The following is a 22,705-nucleotide window of genomic DNA, read 5'->3' on the forward strand; positions in this document are numbered from 1 at the left end:
TTTCCTTCTCCATACTCTTCTCTTCCATCATTCTGGTACAAGTTGATCTTTGTCTCATCTGTCCATAGGATGTTGTTCCAGAACTGTACAGGGTTTTTTAGATGTTTTTTGACAAACTATAATCTGGTATCCATCCAATTCCTGTTTCCATCTTGTGGTAAACCCTCTGTATTTACTCTGGTGAAGTCTTCTCTTGATTGTAGAATTTGACACAGATACGCCTACCTCCTGGAGGATGTTCTTGGTCTGGCCAACTGTTGTGAAGGGTTTTTCTTCACCAGGGAAAGGATTCTTCTGTCATCCACCACAGTTGTTGTCCGTGGTCTTCCGGGCCTTTTGGTGTTCCTGAGCTCACCAGTGCGTTCTTTCTTTTTTAAGAATGTGCCAAATAGTTGATCTGGCCACACCTAATGTTTTTGCAAATCTCTCCGATTGGTTTGTTTTGATTTCTAATGCAAAACTGAAGGCAAAATGCCCCAAGAACAAGCAGGAACTAAAGACAGCTGCAGTGCAGGCCTGGCAGAGCATCACCAGGGAAGAAATCCAGCATCAGGTGATGTCTATGGGTTCCAGACTTCAGGCAGTCATTGACTGCAAAGGATTTGCAACCAAGTACTGAAACTTGGAGAGAGAGAGAGAGAGAGAGAGAGAGAGAGAGAGAGAGAGAGAGAGAGAGAGATTCTGGATTTCTTTTTCTTTACAATGTGTTTTACATACCATTAAATGGTGATAAAAAAAATATTAAAAATCATTTGAATAGGGTAAAAGTTTATGGGGAATTGAGGCCTTTTCCCTAGTCTCATGAAAGACAAAGAAAAAGCAGCTATTCATAGACTGCTTTAAAATCATAATGAAATGTCTGGCTATGTGCCCTGAAACCATATCGCAGACAGCCCATAATAAATCTAACACTTAAAAAAGAAAAGGAAAAAAACTCAAGAAAAGCCATGTTCAAATCACATTACCAATCAAAACAAGAGAATAAATAACACTAATCTTTGGCTTACTTGCTTGCTGTGTTGTCATTTTATTTAATAAATCTTCAGTAAAATCAAGTTAATAACTTGTTGCAAGATGGAAGAACAAATGCTGTAAGTAACAATAGGAGCCTAATTAGCAAGATTGATTTGTTGAGTCGCAAGCTCGCTCCAAACTCACCCCTCCTGAGAATTCTAATAAAAGCAGTTTATAAGTCATCTTGAACTATTTAATCCTAGTATCAGAATTAAGAAATATATACCTGAAACTCTGCATTAAGTAGCCAAGAGAATTTTCGTATATGTATGGGAAATTATACGCAATTGATTCCCAAGCTTACTAGGCAGAAGGGAACTCTTATTTTCTCCCTTGAAATATATCATTAAAAAAAAAAAGTGGCTGAATAAACCATCGGAACCTTTTGTTAAATAAACCCAAAAGGCTGATTGTCCTTCCTGTGTTTTCAGAATGGAATGACCATTTGAGGATGATATTTCAAACAGCTTTCATCAAATGTGTAAATGTGGAGTTTGAGGTATTTTAAATTTACACATGTTTGTTATGCTTGTAAACCAGCAGCTACATCCACAAGTTCTTTCCTCACAATTATTCTGAACTGCTTTACCTTGGCTGGAAGTGACATATAATAACAACAAACAGCATTTTTACAAGGGTTTCACAGTAAATGCCAAAATTAAACAATTGTCCAGAAAAATGCCTGGGTGGAATGCAGAATAGTGCTCATTAGCACTAATTTACTTCTAGGTTCATGTTAGTTTTTAAAAATGCTTACGTTGTTTCTTATCAAGCACACTGATTTAACAACATGTTCCTGAATTAGATACTTACAACTTAACTGTCAACTGTCAATTTAAGTCAAAATAGCTCCAGAAAAGATGTATTGTACCTTAGATGGATCTGCAGACAAAATTATGATTAGCCTAAAACCCAGCTGAGATCTTGAAGGTCAATGCTCTTGTTCAGCTCATAGGCATCCGTTTCTATTAACAATCGTCCAGGGCTTCCTATGCGGTGAACACCAGAGGTGCAGAGAAAAATCAGATGCCTGCTGGGGAACGACCAAGTACCGGGCCATCAAGCTGCTATCCTGCATAGTGCAATAAACTAACCATGATTTAGATTAGGCACACATTGTTACAAGCACCGTACTTCCTCTCAGTTTCTGAATAATTAATGCCAGGGAGTTAATGAGAACAGCTGGGTATTGAGACGATACATACATAAAGAAGGCTAGATGTAACCCCACTGTAGCAGCTGATTGTGTGTCACACCCGTGTTGTAGTCAAACTATTTCAAAGAAAAGGCAGTAGTATTGTAGCTGGTGTTTGTATTTGGAAATGGCCCCTCTTGTCATTCCATGTTGAATTGTGTTCAAATAACCATTCCGCCCAGCCCGGTGACTTCCACAGTGAAAACATGCTGTAATGACAGCAGCTTATGTAGGAGATCTGCTTGCAACAACTCTTTCCTGCACACTGCAGCAGATTTCATTTTGAACAGAAAGATGGTATTCTATGGTGTTCAGGAAACCTGGTCAGAGAGCTTTGCAGTGGTGGAGAAACACAGTGAAGGAATGAAAGATATATGACTGAGCTTTTTGGGGATTATTCTAGAAAACAAAAGATAATTTATGGTTGTACTCTTACATTTACAGCTTCCATGCAAATGTCTTGAGATAAACTGTACGTCACAATGAAGCAGAAACTTGCGCAAGTTCAAGCTTGGCAGTGTTTTGCTTAATAAGATTTATTTATAAGGACCTTTAAGGGATGCTGTTTATGTGCTTGCTGTTTTCTTCTTTCTCATGATGGAAAGTGCTTGCTTTAAATCCAATAAGAATTCACATTGGTTTGATTCACATCAAGAAGACAAATTTTCTGCATTATGGAGCCTCAAGTCAACCTTGAAGATCTAGTAGTTAGAACCTATTTGTGGCTTCTTGAGACTCAATTCACTAAAGGGTATGCCTCTGTCACTCAGTCCACCAAATAACACACGGCGCCTACAGCAAAACTGTGTGCTGTTATTAGCAGTTCCCTTCACATGCTCTTGAGAAAGACCCGTTGAATTAAATGCAGTGCATGCACTATATAATGATTAGTAAGATTTGGAAACATATGACCCAAATGTAAAAAAAGAGAACTAAACTTTATAAATAACTAAAATTAAGCAGATCCAAACTCTGCTGAGATGGTTTAAACAGAATATTGCAGAATAATGCTCATACAAGGATACTGAATCTGCCTTGAAGATTTTAGTTTTTCAAGTTTTTGCTAATCAATATTGTGTTGTTTGCTAGGAAGACCTTGAGTGGCAGGAACTGCAGAAACACTGCCATAGGGCAGGTGACTGGCTTATGTCCTCTGTCCAGTCAGCCTCGGGGTGGGAGCTCTCACTGACTGAATGGTGGTTACCACTGAATCAGACAGTCCTAAAACCATGAGGCATCCCGTTCAGGGGCCAGTGGGCTCCAGCAGGAACCATCTGCAGGTTCAGCACTGGACAGCTCACAATTTCAGCCTGCTGAAGGCTCCCCTACATCAAGTAGCTGCAGCTCCATGGAGAGATGCTACAGGCCAACAAGGGGCAGCCGACAGCATTTCTCCTAATGAGGCTTATATAAGCAGCCCCTGCACTCTCCCTGTGTTAGTGCTGGCTAACCTCTGCTGTTACCTTTTCACAGCATCGAAGGAGTCCACCTTGGAGGAGCTCTACACCTTGTCTGGACCACTAACCCTATCGGAACTGGCACCCCAAGAGGGAGCACAGCTTTGACCAGCACACCTCCTTCACACCCCTAGAGGACAGGAAGAAAGAGGGTCTATTATTCTCATTAAAATAAAACATGGCAACTACGCCTACTTACACCGCAACTCAGTCTCTTGTCCCTCCTTCATTCCCAGGTCCACCCACCTGCCTCACAATATGTTGATAGATAGATAGCTATATGCACTATCAGTGTGTATAGTAATAATAAGAGCAGAAACAGCCCTGTTAGCAAGCTCAGTAGTGTGCTGCATGTGGGTGACAATCAGCGTCGGCCATTGTGGACACCAGGATGGTCTTTGACACTACAACCGAAACGTCAGGTGTGGTGCGCAGGAGGTTCTGCACCACTAGATAACTTCCTGTACTATAGTACACCAGAAATGCACTAAATATGCCAATGTTGTTCTGCTGTCCTGCACCAAGTTGCACCATGTTGCACCTAAGTGCACCAAGTCTACACTGGGCTGGTACTGAAGTGCACCATGGTACACAAGAAAGCACGGCAAAGCACCGCAATGCACCGGGTAGCAAGGTGGTACCGGCAACACCCAGGCCAATATAGTCGCACTGCAAGCAGTAGGGATAATAATGTGGCTGCTCAAGGCATGTATGGCAAAGAGAACAAGTATAAGCTGGGAGAAATGGGGAGCAAGATCCCAAAGCTGTAGCCACAGCTGCGGACTATAGCTGGTGTTGAAGCCAGGAAAGGAGCCCCTTTAGCAGCAGGGATCTGGGCGGCAGTCAGACAGGCTGAGAAGATTTTTTTTTTTTTTTTTTTTTTTTTTTTTTTTTCACAGCTCTTGTCTGTTTTGAAACTGAAAAAAGCCCTGAAACAAAAGGAGGTTATTTCACAGCAATAACAGATATATATAACTGAAAGTATATATTTAAATAATAACAGAATGAAAACAAATGCTAACAAGCTGCACGAAACAGAGCCCCATGTCGTGAGGAACAAAATTAATAACACAAGTATTAATAATTAGTCCAGCACTTTGCTAGCAATCAATAAAATGCAATGCACTCAATTCACTGAATTCATATTAAAAATAATTTTCAGTCTTAATATTCTTGAGTCAGAAGGCAAAAAGAGGCTGAGTCACTGTGTGCTGTACTAGGCGGGGTCTTCCTGACTGACAACCTGTAGGCAGTTTTGTTTGACAATGCATTATTGAGTTCCCGTGGTAACGAGCAATGGCCCACCCCCCTTTGGGTAGAATTATTGACTCAAAAGAACCAGACACGAAGGGGGGGGGGAGATAAACAGCTGAATAAAAAAGAAAATATAAATAATATGAATATAAATAAAAAATATACATTATAAATAATATTAATATAATTTAAATATAAATTAGACAATTTGGTCCTCAAATTTAAATAATAAAATCTGATTTAGGACTGCTGGGATAAAACATCTGGTTGTTCAGGAAAAGAGTTAAAAAATATAGCTTATTTTTTAAATTGTAGTTTATTCTGTTCCTATTGTGGCTCTTTTTTTGAACTATGTTTGCCAAATAAAACTGAACTCGTCTAAGATTTAAAGAATATGACTGCAATATTATATATATTTTAAAAATTCAAGCAGGAAGGAAAAAAGGGATGGATTTATCTTCTGCTTTATAACAAACTTCAGTCGATGTCTTAGTTACATTTTCCATTAAAATGTGTATAAGTTTGTCTATCTAGGGTTTACAGACAGTTGCTGCTGACCAATATAAACTGTCATTTCCTTAACCAAACAATCAGTTTCTTTGCCTCCATTGCTATTTATAGTAAAAGGACATTTCATTTAAATGCTCCCCTATCCATAAATCGTTTCGCCTATCATATTTAACACCTAAAGAAAAGACTTCTGTTTCCATTTGAACCTCAACTATGTAACTATATAACCCCTCTCCATCCCTGCTGCTGTCCGTCCTTTTTTTATGTTAGTTTATATATAAACATACATATACAGTGAGGGAAAAAAGTATTTGATCCCCTGCTGATTTTGTATGTTTGCCCACTGACAAAGAAATGATCAGTCTATAATTTTAATGGTAGGTGTATTTTAACAGTGAGAGACAGAATAACAACAAAAAAATCCAGAAAAACGCATTTCAATAAAGTTATAAATTGATTTGCATGTTAATGAGGGAAATAAGTATTTGATACCCTATCAATCAGCAAGATTTCTGGCTCCCAGGTGTCTTTTATACAGGTAACGAGCTGAGATTAGGAGCACTCTCTTAAAGGGAGTGCTCCTAATCTCAGCTAGTTAACTGTATAAAAGACACCTGTCCACAGAAGCAATCAATCAATCAGATTCCAAACTCTCCACCATGGCCAAGACCAAAGAGCTGTCCAAGGATGTCAGGGACAAGATTGTAGACCTACACAAGGCTGGAATGGGCTACAAGACCATCGCCAAGCAGCTTGGTGAGAAGGTGACAACAGTTGGTGCGATTATTCGCAAATGGAAGAAACACAAAATAACTGTCAGTCTCCCTCGGTCTGGGGCTCCATGCAAGATCTCACCTCGTGGAGTTTCAATGATCATGAGAACGGTGACGAATCAGCACAGAACTACATGGGAGGATCTTGTTAATGATCTCAAGGCAGCTGGGACCATAGTCACCAAGAAAACAATTGGTAACACACTACGCTGTGAAGGACTGAAATCCTGCAGTGCCCGCAAGGTCCCCCTGCTCAAGAAAGCACATGTACAGGCCCGTCTGAAGTTTGCCAGTGAACATCTGAATGATTCAGAGGAGAACTGGGTGAAAGTGTTGTGGTTAGATGAGACCAAAATCGAGCTCAACTCGCTGTGTTTGGAGGAGGAGGAATGACCCCAAGAACACCATCTCCACCGTCAAACATGGAGGTGGAAACATTGTGCTTTGGGGGTGTTTTTCTGCTAAGGGGACAGGACAACTGCACCGTATCAAAGGGACAATGGATGGGGCCATGTACCATCAAATCTTGGGTGAGAACCTCCTTCCCTCAGCCAGGGCATTGAAAATGGGTCATGGATGGGTAATCCAGCATGACAATGACCCAAAACACACAGCCATAGCAACAAAGGATTGGCTCAAGAAGAAGCACATTAAGGTACTGGAGTGGCCTAGCCAGTCTCCAGACCTTAATCCCATAGAAAATCTGTGGAGGGAGCTGAAGGTTCGAGTTGCCAAACGTCAAGCTCGAAACCTTAATGACTTGGAGAGGATCTGCAAAGAGGAGTGGGACAAAATCCCTCCTGAGATGTGTGCAAACCTGGTGGCCAACTACAAGAAACGTCTGACCTCTGTGATTGCCAACAAGGGTTTTGCCACCAAGTACTAAGTCGAAGGGGTCAAATACTTATTTCCCTCATTAACATGCAAATCAATGTATAACTTTTTTGAAATGCGTTTTTCTGGTTTTTGTTGTTGTTATTCTGTCTCTCACTGTTAAAATACACCTACCATTAAAATTATAGACTGATCATTTCTTTGTCAGTGGGCAAACATACAAAATCAGCAGGGGATCAAATACTTTTTTCCCTCACTGTATATATATATATATATATATATATATATATATAATTATTCTAAAGATGAATAAACCAAAACCTCCAGGTCATTCATATTAGAGACCCGACTCTGTTATGTTACATTAAATCAGATCTTGTCAATTTTTCCTGCTGTGCTGACAGTATAAAATGAATCACTGCCACCAAAGTTTTTTTCTGTTATTTTTCTTATTGCTGGATGTTGTGCATGTACTATAGGTTTGAATTCTCTCTCTCCTTCTCTACCCCTCCCTCTCTCTTTGCTTGTATTGCTTGAAAGATTGGTTTAGTCATAGGGAGACTCCAATCAATGTATTGAGTTGACAGATTCCCTTAGTGTAGCTGTTAAAGCCACACGACATGAATAATTATTATCTACAGTTAATGTGTATGCAGACCACACACAAAGCACTCCCCATACGTACATTCATACAGATGGAGAAGGTCACATAGTCTGTGGCTCCACCGGTTTCATGCAAAGCTATTGAGTTGGTGTAGCCAGTGGTAGTGAAGCTCTTGGCTTCTGGAAATGCCGTGAACGAGAGTGAAATGTTATAACATCATGACACGCCAAACTAAAATGCCAGTCAGAGAAAATCCATCACAAGCAACATTAAATTCACTAATGAATGGGCAGTAAATGCAGCTTATACCAGATATCCATTCATTTATAAGGCTGGTAAGTTTGTGTTATTTCCTTCCGTTTTCAACATTTTCAATACTCTGAAATGTTGTTGTTGTTGTTTGTAATCAGGAATTGTTGGTGTGGCGACTCTTCAGAAGTCAAGCTGTTGTAAAGGAGCACTATAATAATTTAAGTTGATGTAACAGACCAAGAGACCACCCAAAAAAAAAAAAGAGATCATGCAAGGTCAAAAATGTAATGTTTAAATAATAAATGCCCCACTGATAACAAATTGATCTAAAAATGATAACTGTCCATATAAGGGCTTATGTGGGTTCACATGGCTGAAATAAAGATCTTAACAGTCAAGCTGTCAACAGGAGAACATTGTTGAGTCTTAGTCGCGAGCCCAAAAGAGGGAGCCACCTATGAATTTTCACACTGATTGAGTAGTATTCAAATTGTTTACTCTTTAAAAAGTGGTCTCTTGAAAATGCCTCCACACATGTTAAAAGAGTCTAACACCTGTACTCGACTAACTTCAGCTTAAAGGTCTTTAACAATAATTAATAAATAACAAATCTGCTAATGTGAAGTAAGAGCTGACTGGAATTGTTACAAGACAGGCAATCTCGGATAAGCTGCGTCTCCATGTCCCTCAGGTCTGAGAGCTAAAGTCATTTCAGGCTTATTGAGTCATTCTTGTATCCGAGCCCTCATTTCGATGGAAATCCAATTCGTGGCACTTTTGCAATCGCATTTCCCCCAACAGAGCCCGGATCAAAATTACATTTACAGATCGGAAGACTTCACTTCATAGAACCTTATTGATGAACGCCGCATTCACAGAAACCGTAGCCTGCGAGTCCCCCGCCCCCATCCGAAATAATACAAATATGAAATGTAAATACAAATCTGAAAATTAAGAAACGATGAGATATCTTACCCCGTCTGTGCCAGTGAAGCAAACACCATCAGGAAAATCCAAAGGCCAGGAATGGGTGCTGTAATCTTTTTGATCAAGCTCCCCATATTTCACAGCCTTCCCTCCGTCAGAAACCCTGTAGCACACAGTGGGGGTGGGGGAGAGAGACATATTAGCCTAGAGACAAGTGTGCAGGCACTTCATGGTTAATGGAGTAGTGATTAGATCTATATATTTTAAAAGCAGAGCATTAGCACTTTGAAAAATACATCAGGCCTCACAGTAGCCTCATAAATTAACACACCCAAGTCGCCCCTTGTAGTTTTAATTTACAGCGAAACCTTTTGAAATTGAGTGTTAATTATTTATGATCTTAGACAAGCATCTACGGTAAGTAATAACAGTAAATAAAAACAATACACAAACCAAATATACAATAAAAGGTTGTTGTGAAATTATAGGGGTGTCTAGAGTGATGATTTATATGCATTGATGAATGTTTAATACACAGATTAAAACAACAAATCTTGACGTTGGCTATAATCACAATATATTTCCTGCATACCCTTAAAACTATTCAGTTGTGGCATCCATCTAATCTTAGAGCACAAATAAGCTGATGTATAGATGGAAACACCCATGGTGAATGCCATTAGTCATTGCATGAAGCATGAAGAGCAAGCAACTGTTTGGGAAATAGCTTGTTTAAGTTACTTCTGTTTGCTCAAAAGCTGCATTAGAGAAGAAAAACACCCATAAAACAGCAGGTCCAATCTTAATTTTTATTTCCATGGAACTCTTAGACAGAAATCCAAGTTAGAGGTAATGCAACTGAAATGTGTGTAGCTGCCTCTTTTCTCCAAAGGTCATTAAAGCTCGAACAAATAGGCAAGCCTTTGCAATGTGTTGTTAACAGGCTTAATGGTTAGAGCTGGCTGTTAAGCAGCAGTTTTATAGGACGGAAAAAAATAAAAACAACGCAGCAACATGCAGATATGTATATACCGAGATCCAGAAGAAATGTTTAATTGCAAGAATCGACTATAAAAGTATTCGTATACAGAATAGTAAATACATACTTCAGTGGCTTTGCTTCATGTAAAAACGAAAGCGTGACATTGTTACAGGCATGTAGAAGCACTTGAGCAAACTTAATTCGGTCTGATTCTAATACCGTACTTACAGCTGCATATGGAGGTACAGGAGTACGGAAATATATAGTTACCACATTTATTCTTTAACTAAATATATACAAGTGTAGTCCACTACGGTCTTAATGTATATGTTTGTTAAATAGCTGTTTGTATTAACATATGCATTATCGAATGGTTTATTCTTCAGGCAGAAATGCACAGTCAGTTTTGTTCATTATCCACAATTTTGGTTTCTTACATAGCCTTTAGTTCCTTACATAAATCATGTATCATAAATGTGTCACTCAAGAGCTTTCTGCTTGATTTTACTTTCACGGTACTGAACCTAAGAGTAATCAGGATTCCAGGCATCAGAATTATGACTTCGGTATGACTGATAGAGGTTTGGCCAGACCTGACAACTCTTTGCTAGGAGAAAACAAACACACAAGCAAGCAAAGCAGCAAAAAATGCATTCAGAAGAAAAAGAGAGAGAGAAAGTACAGCCTTAAACATTGTAAGAAATACATTTCAGATGTGTCACAAATATGAACCCAGGAATGGCATTCATATATGTGTTAAATAATCTGTAATAACCACAATTTTAAGAATATTTTCATAGTTGGATATGATATGTAATCTGTTCTCCCTAAACCATGCTTGTTGCATGTATTAATTATGTAGTTTAAAACTTAAAAAGGCAAAGTTTGGGACTACTGATCTATACAAGCACACATCTATTGAAAGCATAACACATGAACACACTTTCATTTTAATATTCCTTTTTGTATGCCCCACATAGCTGGTGTGTATTTCTGAAAACAAAATGGATTTCCGATTGTGTACACAGTCTATAGCTGGCTCATAAATCTAGTACACCACTGGCCCTCTCTGCTCCATTGTTGTACTGTGTCAGAGGTCAACAGATTGTGTGTTATAGATCTCTGTCCTTCTAATCATCATTCCAGCAAATGCAATACAAAAGCTGTGCAGTCCCTTTGGCCATGACACCATCTCTGCTCACTAGACAGTCACGGCTGTGATATTTATGATAAGTATTTACCACAAAGCCTTTGCAACACAGCACTTGGAATATTACCATAAGCCAAAACCTTAAGAATTTAATAGTCAAGATTTTCCATTTCTGAAGGACCTGAGATACAATAAACGCCCACTACAATAACTTGGTTATGCTTCAGCTGAACAAATGGCTAGAGGGAACATCTGACCTGATTTGAGGGCAACATAATCATGAGAATTGTCTTTAATGTATGTAACAGTACAGTGTGATGGACTGATTAACAATGTCAAGGATCAACCATTGATTATCTTTAGGTCAATGCTTTCAATTACAAGAACACCGAAACTGCAATGATATGAATACCATGAAACATATGTTACACTTGTACATGAAGAGATACTGGTTACATATAGCCTACCATGAAGTCTCACTCAGCTCTGATCTTGTTTTAAATCGAGAATTGCTATAGAAATAAAAATGAGCAATACTGATGCGGTAGAAAGGGATAGGTTGTCCAACATTAAAATCCACAAAATAGAACGGAAAAGTAAAAAAACTACCAAGGCAGAACTATTTTCAAAGGTGTATATACATCAACTGAAACCACATCTGGAAAGCACTGATAATAAAAAAATAAAACCACGGATTTAACATACCTAGACTGAGAATGGCTTGCCTGATCCACGTCTCTTTGGATTATTTACTCACCTGCACGAATTTCACCAGAGCTATTTGTGTATGCCAGGGATATTCACTCCAGGGTCTTTAGGCCATCATTGTATCTGACCTCCTAATGATTTAACTGAATCAATCACTGACTTAAGTGGTCTAAATTACTAGCGTTTCAGAGTCTTCCAAGTTACCTACACAACTAGTAGGACTGCTATCTTCTAGGACCAGATAAGATTATAACTATTGTACGTCATTCAATCTGCTTTCTGAAGTAATCACTGTGTGCATTTTCATGGCACTTAGTGTATTTTCACAACCAGCAATACGCCTACTTTGGGGTGTTAATTGCTCTAATCCTCCATTGATGTAGTTGGTCGTATTCCAAGTTTAACTACTCCTTATAGAGAGTTGTAGAATGTATATCCTATATCCAATATCCCGATATGCAGTATTCTCTATGTTGAATACAAAATCATTTAAAATTGTATTGAAAAAAACATAATAAATAAAGTCTAATCACTACTGTAGACTCATATACCATAGACTCAATAAATAATAAACACACACACACACAGAGACACACATCTGTGACTCTTGCATTGTTCATAAAAACAGTTAATTGTTAACATTCAGCCTTTCTTCTCCAATAATCCTGAGACATGACACGGACACTCATAAGTAGCTTTAAAAAGCACATCCAACAATATGAATTACCTGGCCATTTAGGTCTTAAGGCGAGATCGCAAAACATCAGCTCAATAACCATTATCTATTTAGTCATGTCCCAGCTTTGTCACATTCTTCGAATAAACTACATCTGGTGCAGAGCCACAGGAATTTTTTGCAGGTCTTGCTGACCTATCTATTCCTATTCACAGTAATTTGCTGTCTAGCCCAACCTGGATTGGATCCAGAAGAGACAGAGTGCATGAACTTTCAACTAAAAATAACTGCAGCACAGAGGATGAAACGTTGACAAAGTAATTCTAATGCAGAAGGTAGGACGATATGCACAAATTAGCATACCAGGTGAGGATGCAGTATTAAAAATCAAAAATCAAATCACATGCTGCCTGGAACCAGCAATCTGCTTGGAAAGAACAACCCTTCTTCATTTCTCAATCAAGGTATTAGTATCTAAGGTGCAGGTTTGAAAGAATACATAAATGTACCTCATTCTTAACATCAAAATGTCATATGGCTGTTAAGATGTACATGTGTATAATCTGTGTATATGTGTGCTTATTCAATTGAAAAGGCAGAACTTTGGTGGATCAGGGCTTGCTTAGGTTTTGTTTTGTTTAATAAACCATGTATTATTGATTGCAAAAATCCGATCTCTTTGAAAAGGCCTACATTCACAGGGAATTAACAGTACTTATCAGGCAAGGTGAAACACCGAAATGTCAACACAATGCATCCCCTCAAGAGCCAGAGATGACCCCTCGGTGCAATAGCATGTTTTCAGCAAAGATGCTATTAGTGATTGCCCAGATGATAAATGATGAGTTTGTTTTGTAAGCACTTGCTGCGTTCAAAACTAAACAAAACCAGAAATTGAACACAAAAGAATGTATTTTAGATACATGCCCATCTTGAATACACATTCCCTCAGACAATTAAATGCATCTGACAGGTGGTAATACAGGTAAATCTAAACCCTTCACATAATAACTGTTACTCAAAGATTACGGATGTCCTTTTATAACATTTCTCAGAAGGAAAATGATCTTCCCAGAAAAAAATTGACATTCGCTCGACAGGCACTCTTTAACTTTCAGCTGCTGCTTTCTAGGGGTGCTGGCTGTAATTACCCTAATGGAAAACTACAGAAGTGCTCTTTCCATTGAAGTAACATACTCAAAATGAAGCAAATCAGTATTAAAATGCATATATAAGCCTGTTACAATGATCTGCAGTGACCATATGAGAAGTAGGCTATATCATTTAAATGTATTTCACTGTGAAAACAAAACATGTGAAAAAGGACCCTTAAGCAAAAACAATACAACCTCCTAATCATCAAAAACAATCTACATGCCATTCACATTTTAATTATAACCTACTCAAACTGCATTTTTTCATTGAATATTTAAGTGTCCAAATAAATATCCTAATTTGCAAAAGACATACAACTAAACTAATTACCCAACAAAACAACCTATTATCAGGGGACTAATTACTGGGGAAAACAACAAGTGCAAACTTTATTAAATGCTTCTTTTCTAATGAGAACGGTTTGTAAAACTACCAAAGAGACAAGTGAATGTGTTGTTTAAAGAAGAAAGTGTCTTAGTGGTGAATGCACAAAATGCTATCCTGATCGATTTTTAAAATCAGTTTAGCATTTTAAATCTTAAATCTTGAAATGGCATTGGTATAATCATTAACCATTAAGAATACCTATATAATAATAATACAATGTCCCAATATATAATTATAAACTGAAAATGCTGTATGCCTTCTTTTAAGCTTGTGTCAAATGCAAGAAACATTTAAGATTAGTACTAGTCTTGGATTAACCACTGCCATTTTATTGAGGGTAGTTCAAGACTAGTGCTAATTTGGGTCTGTCAAACCAGACCCAAGAGTAACAGCAGAGTAGAAAGTAAATTAAAAAAACTATACAATTCACATACTATTTCATCTTAGTACCCTGTTTATTATAGTCTTAAAACTAACTCCCTATTCAAGGGAATAAAAAGGTTGGCCAGTCATAACAGAAAATGGCCCATCATAAAAATATCCCACCAGATAGTAACATACTGTAGTCTCCCTTTAAGATAAATCTAATTCAGTTTCATATTTGACAACAGAAACTGTATTCATGTATTATTTACAACTAAATAATGAAGAGAACATAGACAACTTTTACCATTGCAAAATAAATCTGCTAAAAACACAAAAGTCTTCAGCGTATTATACAAGATACTTTTCTTCATTTCACTTTCCTGAACTTAAAATTCTTCCTGGGCATAACAAAATGCTGCAATATTACTGAATCAAGGAAATGGAGGATATGAGGCACAATAAAACTGACAAAAACAAAAGGTTACAATAATCTGTTCCCTGCACAGTGGGCAAAGACATGAGACTTGGGTGTCTGAATGGTCTTCTGAGATTACCAAAGTAGTAACAATAAGAGAAATGTATTGCCTACATGACAGGTAATAAGAGTAGACTTTCCCTATGGATTTATTTAAGTGCTAACTTTGTTTAGGACATTAATTCATAATACCAAGTGTTAAACATATGGGTTTACTACTTATTGTATTAAGTAAGATAACACTATCATAGTAAATCAAATGTCAGTTGATTTTCGGTTTAATACAAATTAAGTAGACTTTTTTTGGTGGGTCATATTACTCACAATATACATTGGCCAATGTGTGTAAATCAAATAAGTTTTTATTATGTCAATATAAATAAGCACACTGATATCAATGTTAAACAGCATGAGGTTTACAAACAAGACAGTAAAAGCAGCTTGAAGCTGAAATCGAAAATTGCATTTTATATATATTAAAACAGACCTCAAGAGAGCCATTTTTATATTGCAACAGACCCAAACTTAAATACCAAAAGGCTATTTCCACCCCAGAGCAGAGATTTACATTAGACATCCTCTACAGCCCTCCAGCTCCAGTTAAAGAGTGCTCAGAAGATGTTCGAGTTCTAGCAGGCAAAGGGGAAAGGCCATTGAAGCTTTTTATTTCAAAAGGAGATTCTTCACATTTTCTCCAATACACTTCTTAAAAAGCCACTGCTTGGGAGGAAAAAGCAATATGTTGTAGAAATATACGTTTTAAAAGTAGACATATATATGATTGTTCCTCTGACTTGAATACAATTGCATTGACACCAAAATCAATATTAAAAATAATACACATAAAAAAGACAGAGACAGATAGTCACAGAGAGACAGACAGTTTCTGCTAGTTCTGTAGCTCCTTGTCTTGTTGTTTCCAGGTGATGACATGTCAGAAGACCAGCTTTCTCCCTAGCTTTTGTAAGAGGGGTGACATCAGTAACATTTGAAGTCATTGGGTCTGAAGTAGTCATCCTGTGGCTGCTAGTGAGAAGTGTCTTTTTAGTTACTTGTTTCTTGTATAGTTACTCAGAGATATGACTGAAAGTGATCATTCTGTTTTAAATAGCAGCAGGTTTCCAAAACTGAACAGAGATGTCTACAGTGCCAAGCATGGCCAGAATTGTGAAAAAAAAGTGAGTACAAGCCTGACATTTTATGTGTCACAAAAACAACAAAGCTTTCCCCACAGTATCACGAGTCAACTCATTCAGAGCAAGTTACCAGAAAAGAAACAAGTAACTATACAGACACTTCTCACTTTCACCCACAGGATGACTACTTCAGACCCAATGACTTCAAATGTTAGATGTCACCCCTCTTACAAAAGCTAGGGAGAAGGCTGGTCTTCTGAGATGTCAGCACCTCATCTCCCGAGTGGAAAAAAACAAGACAAGGCGCTACAGAACCAACAGAAACTCGTGGTCTATCAATACCATCAATCACCTGCCAAACAAGTCACATTACATTACCGCTGCAGCAGAGACACTCCAGCTCATAACATGTCAGGTAGTTTCCATGAGAACATCAGCATCCTTGCAGATTCTCCTGTTAAATTCCATCTGTGTTGCATTATGAATACCTGATCTGCTGCATCAGTACCAGAGCCCGTTAAGATTAGCTCTGAAGCTAGACTGATACCCAGTTTTACAGGGGAGTTCTTTTCTTTTTCCTTCATTAACAGTCACGTTGTGGAGCAGACAGTACTGTGCAATGTGCATATATACTGTACCACAGTCGGAGGTATTAATGTAATAATAAAACTCCCACGCAGAAGGTTAAACGCTCAAGGCATCATTGAGTTAATGAACAACAGGGATCCCATATTCCCTCTCCGTTAACCACCTGTGTTTGCGTGTGGAGGCTGTCCAATAATGCATTCACAATACTGTGCAGACTTTTTTATAAAGGGAAAAGGGCTGGTTATCATACAAGGGAAGATGAGATTCCCTCGAGCCATTTTAAACACCTCGGAGATGTTATGACACTTCAGATCAGCAGTTTGGCCTAATGTATATGTGTCAGCGTGAAAAACGATGTGCTTTTATCACTTCTAGTAAAGACAGGCAAAGTACTCCATGAGAGGTCAACACTAGGAGAAATCAGCAAACACATAGTCATTAAAAAAAAAAAAATGTTGGAAATATGACATAACTCTTATCTGTTTCAGAACTTCCAAGCTGCAGGCTTTTTTCACCGGTTGTAATCATGACGCAGAAAAAACAAAGACTTGTTGCTATTCATTTCTTTTTTAATTCTACCTGTCCATGCACATCTACTCAACCTCAGGTAACAAGAACGCAAACATACAGCACCTGGTGCGAGTTAACAAACTAGAGCCCACAGCTCATAAAACCCTCAAACAGCTTGAAGTGATATGCAACGGATGTCTTTTACTTCATCCCCAATATGATTCACACTTGTCTTATTCCATGATCCCACTTCATTTGAACAACCGGCATGGTGGGAAAACAAACATAATAAAGGTACCTTCGCTACAATGATTGGAAGGTGTTCTGGAGCAATATAGTGTCATTTGGCTCACATTAGTTCTGTGCTATGGCCACTTCTCATAGACCCCTTGCAGAGCCCCAGCATTACAGAAAAAGTGTTCTACCTGCAGTAATTTAACAGCATTAAAAGGCTCACAAATTTTACTAACTCACACTGCAGTCTTTTGTTTGTTATCTCTTCGTATTTCCATTCAACCATGATGGCCAACTTTTCCTGCCTTTTCACTTGTATAACCTTTTCATGCACTATTCAGCAAAGATAAAAGGCTCCTACATCCTTATGTTTGTTGTTGCTTTAATATAACAAATCATTGATACATAATCATAGAGTAATTATATTTTATAAAAAAATATCAGCAATGAGAGCTCAGTTGCTCTCCATTAGAACTATAACAGATCTGGAGCATGACATTAGAGGTAAGACGCTGAACTGAAACAGTCAAAAACGTAATTGACAGTTATTGGGGAGTGGAGGCAGTTGTCTGTGTGTGTGGGGGGTGTTTTTTTAAAACATAAACCAGGGAGACAAGAACCTATACTCACTCACTGAACAAGAAAATCAAAGCATATGCTCTGCTAAATCGTATTCACACGTTATCAGGGTATGATTTCAATGCTGGCTTTTGAAGGGAGTTTGCAGAAGCTGGATGTACATGGTTTGAGCACCTCACAATATTGTTATCCAGTTTATTCTAATCATGAAAGATAGAACTTCTCTCGATAAAGAAATGCTGAGTCATGGTGGAGCACTATATGTCCACTGTGGTTTCAAACTGTTTATGTTTGCAAATGGTGTATTGTTGACTAAACTGTGAATATGTCCTTGGCTTCAATTCTCTATAGAGTCTGTAACTGTGAAAAACACTCAGATATTTCAATGGCTGAAATGCCTGGGAAATTTCCATTCTGTTAGCACAGTTATGGCAAGTGACAGTCACGCTATGGAAGCCTTCCAAATTATTTATACATTGAGTGTAGAAAACACGAAATACTGGAAGAAAATTAATTTCAAGCATTGTGAGAAAAAAAGTACTGGATTTGCCAAGTTTTTGTGTATTTTAAAGATTCCAACTAATATGTATAATCTACAAAGAGGTGTTTTGAGTTGACAAGTTAGTACTGTTACTGTGGGTAATCAAGCAAAACATAATTAATGGAACATGTCTGTGGGAAGGACACTTATGGACAGGTTTATGCAGAGAGTTTGGGTGTCTGGAACAATCTGCTAATGTATGTTGTTGAAGTTGACTCCCAAGGATCCCCCAAGACACGGCTTGATTAAACTGTTAGATCAATAAGCTACTATCAAACAAATTATTGGTTTTCTTATGTTCTTATGTGTATCTGGTTTAGAAATATCCCTTCATTAACATTTTCTCCTATATTAAAATAATCCTGACCAAGAAAAATGCCATTAAGAATGGGAACTCTCATGGTCTCTGATTGTGCCCTGATTTGGATGCAAGACTGCAGTACTTTTATCAAAATGTATGTAAAACAAGGCTTCCTTGTAATCTGTTTTTCTATCTTACTTGTAAATGGTTTTCTTTGGTTTGTTCTGTATACAGTCCCTCTGTTAGAAGGAAGAAACATATCATATTTCCCTACGATTAAAAGACAGTCAAACAAGTCAACTAAAAGATTAGATTACGTTTTTTGGCCACCTGTACACCCTTTGCTAACAGGTATGTCCAACACTGTACTGAAATATTCAACAATCGTGTGTATCTGTGCCTTTAAAGTAGTGGTTTGCAGAGTCACTAAAACCCTTTAATCATTAAAGACTAACCTCCTTTGGGAATAAGGCCCTCCGGGTGGATACTTAAAACTAAAGTTTTCAGTGCTGAACCAGAGGCACACTGCTCAAAACTGTGAGAGATCAAACTTTATTCGTTGCTCTTTGTATTGAATAGGTAAACATCTGCTGGAGGTAAGCTATTAAACTCATATAGGAGACACAATTACCATAAATATTGTGAAATTAAGTAGATTAATAGTATGGATATATTTATATTTTCATATCAGGAAACGTGTGATTTATGCATTTCTGTGTACATGAATGACTGGACGTAATAACACAAATACACTTTTGATTTGTAATTGATAGGAATGGTATTTGTACATTAATTAATTAATTAACTAAACGAACATTCATTAGTTAATTTATCCGTTTGCTTTTAGAACAAAGGTTTGTTATAGAACAATTAAGTATTTTTGAGGAGCTCTTGATAATTGGGAACTAGGGAATTCAAAACGTGTTTTGCTGATTTACAAATTGAACAACTCAAACTACAGGCAGTCATTGCAAAGCCCAAAGACAAGTTACCTCTCCAGTTGTACTTGGAGTGTGGAATAAATCACAAATATCGATAACTGTCCATCTTAAAACAGGAAATAAAAAATCATGTTCAACCTGGAGCAAATTCTAGATTTCTTGATATATGTTTTGAAACACCTATAGCCTATTGGCATTTTTCAAAGGTTATAATGTTAAAAACAGCTAAAGTTTTTTTTTTTTTTTTTTGTAAATATAATTAAATTGAAATGTAATGCTTAATAGCAAAATAAATACAGATGCAATATTGTACACGTTTTAAGACGCAATGTTTTTGAAACAGAATCATAAAGTCTCAGGACATTAACTGGAAATGTGACGTCATCTCTGCAAGGTTGTTGTTTTGGCGTTTTGTTTGTTTCTTTAAACATGTTAAACCACGATTCAGCAATGAGTAATTCACAGTTACATTACGCGATTGTCAACAAAAGATAAAGATACGTGTATTCAAAAGGATCATAGGCTACAACTGTCATGTATTAAGAAATAATAAAAGTAATAACACACACACATCACCATTTAGCATGTTGGCTTACTTTGGGTTTCCTATAAAATAGCATGCAACTAGACTAAATAATAAGGTTAATAAATGTATAATAAAACTGCAGGGCTCCACTCCAGCTTGGCAGGCTGTTATCTGTGATTTGTCCAGGGAAATAACACCCCCATGATTACTGAGGGGCTAAATCTAAATCTGATCCCATGGTCTACTGTGACCCACAATTGCAGGAAACAAAATGATTAGCATTATATCTAGTACATGCCAAACCATTAAAACAGCATAATCATAGTAATGAATACTCCTAAATGTAAACACACATACACACACACACACACACACACACACACACACACACATTGGGTATTGTAAGTTTTAGCTGGATTTTACTAGAAATACAGGACAGGTCGAAATCCTAAACTCCATTGCTGTGTTTCATTATAAGTTAACATGTAATATGCAACAAATCGTGTACTAGCTGCTCCTTAGTTACTTTCTTAAATGGTATAAATATCTTTGAAACACACGATTCAAACGATGATCAAGTTTTTCCTTCTTTTTGAAGTCAAGGTTATTGCTACACCAAGGTACATTTACATACCAGACTGATCATTTTGCGCATTTCACCAAACAATTCCATGATCTAGAGCCATGCTTGGAGAACCTGTCCCCCCTCTCTTCCAATTCAACAGCATGTCAAATAATGACCCCTTATTACACCAACACAAATAACCCAGCACATAAAACGCCACTGTCGCATTGCTAATGACAGAAACTGGACATCTTACATACAAGAGTTCAATATAACCGGCGATCAATATTATTATTACCATAGGAACGAGGGTTTATCAAAACCTCATTGTCAGAATCGAACGAATACTCACTTTTTCGGGGCTATGCATTCATATATACTTAAATCTGTGCACACTGAACAACACATGCCCTGGGAACCACAGCACATCCCTGTAAGCTCATCATTGGAGGAGACCTGTTAAACCTGCAAACAATGACGTGCATCACATACTAATAACAGCCAGCATAGTGTTGGCAGTGAATGAAATGTTGCCGTGCATGGTATTGACACCAAGTCTGCCGTGGCAAAACCTGTCTGCGTCCTCCACATGCATGTAGAAACGGTCCTTTGAATTTACAGCACATTCCGCTACAAATTAGCATCAAGCTCCATGGCAACCAGGCAGCTGCGGACACAGAAACAGACACATCCTCACCGGACACAAGTTGTCTTGTCTTGTCCCCCCTTGGTGCGGACACTGCTGCTGCTTCTACACTGCTGTGTGCGCCTTGGATGTATTCCACTAATGTTGTCTGCAAATTGTGATTCGTCCGTTTTGAAGTGTTGGGTAAAGATGTTGAAATGAGAGAGGAAACCCTGCCTCCTGCACACGATCCACCCCCCCTCTCTCTCCCCTCCTCCCCCACGCAGATTGGTGGTGGTTGGAAGCAAAAATTGCCCCTGGAGGAGGGTTTAATTCCCGTCGCCGCGGATCACATCTTGCTGGGGACACTCCTAGACAAGACACGCTTCTACCGGCATTGCATTGCAAAGCTGCCACGTATTTTATGCTGTGCTCTGGTTGGGGTCCCCTCTTTGCCATGTGCTTTTTTTTCGTTTGTTTGTTTGTTTTAACTATCCATGTTTTAAAACTGCCCATCTGTCATCCATGTGTATGTACCCACTTGATTGATATTATCAAAACAATGCAGTTCAATAACTTAATCTTAAAAACAAAGCATTTGACTAGGCTTAATTTGTATTTGGAAACCTTTTTTAATATATGGGATAGGATTTAGGATGTACAATATTGTCTAGGCTTGTGGTTTCATAGTAGATACAATATGCATTATAGCCTGTTATGCACTTAAGCTACTGTTAAATAATTAGAAACATTACAGCAGTTATGGAGTCATTAATTCTTGTATCTCAGTGTTCCTCAGCTCTGGTGCTTGAGTACTATATGGTTATCTTTCCTCCTGAGCTCTTAATTATATCACTGGACTGATTATTTACTTATAATTTAACCAATGTAATCCCTTTAGCAGGCTTAACAAGTAAAGTGACCTATAAAAACTGTCAAACTGCTCAAGGTCTGTAGTTGAGGATCATTGGTGTTTCCCCATTCCTAAATATTTGTGTTGAGACCAAACTTTTAGGTGCTCTCACTGTGGATGTTCCCCTTTAACAATATGAACTGCCGCAACAATTTCTGAACATGCACAATCTTACGCTACAAACATCTCCAGTCTTTGGGAAACCTCACGGTCTTTGAATCAAATTGTATTCTTTGCACACCTAGTTTTCACAAACTAGTATTTCACCATATAGCTCACAAAGGATTGCTATACCCTATATGTTTTGGAGGAAGTCTTTATGATATTGGGTTCAGTTTGTGCTGACTAAATAGCATTTGGAATTATATTTTGGCAGACATATGTTATATTTCCTTAGAAAATGGGCCAGTTCCCTGACATTTCCCAGTTCTATCTAGTCTAAAGGCAACATTTAATACCTTCAATGGTATCCTTTTGTTGCCAACTTCTGGATTTGTGTGTTTTTTGCATCAATCAATCCTTTACAG

General features: G+C 37.9%; 1 protein-coding gene across 1 annotated transcript in view; it reads right to left on the bottom strand.

Annotated features, from left to right (window-relative positions):
* The window catches only part of gabra3 (gamma-aminobutyric acid type A receptor subunit alpha3), an 81,413-nt gene extending 59,956 nt beyond the window's left edge, over positions 1 to 21,457 (bottom strand). The window contains exons 1-2 of the mRNA XM_066714825.1: positions 21,338 to 21,457; positions 8,869 to 8,983 (exon numbers count right to left, since the gene is read on the bottom strand). Coding sequence (XP_066570922.1) covers positions 8,869 to 8,954 — 86 coding nt within the window. The 5' untranslated portion in view covers positions 8,955 to 8,983; positions 21,338 to 21,457. The remainder of the gene's footprint in view (positions 1 to 8,868; positions 8,984 to 21,337) is intronic.
* Between the last annotated feature and the right edge of the window lie 1,248 nt (positions 21,458 to 22,705).

The sequence above is a fragment of the Amia ocellicauda genome, chromosome 10, assembly GCF_036373705.1.
Source record: "Amia ocellicauda isolate fAmiCal2 chromosome 10, fAmiCal2.hap1, whole genome shotgun sequence".
Taxonomy (NCBI): Eukaryota; Metazoa; Chordata; class Actinopteri; order Amiiformes; family Amiidae; genus Amia; species Amia ocellicauda.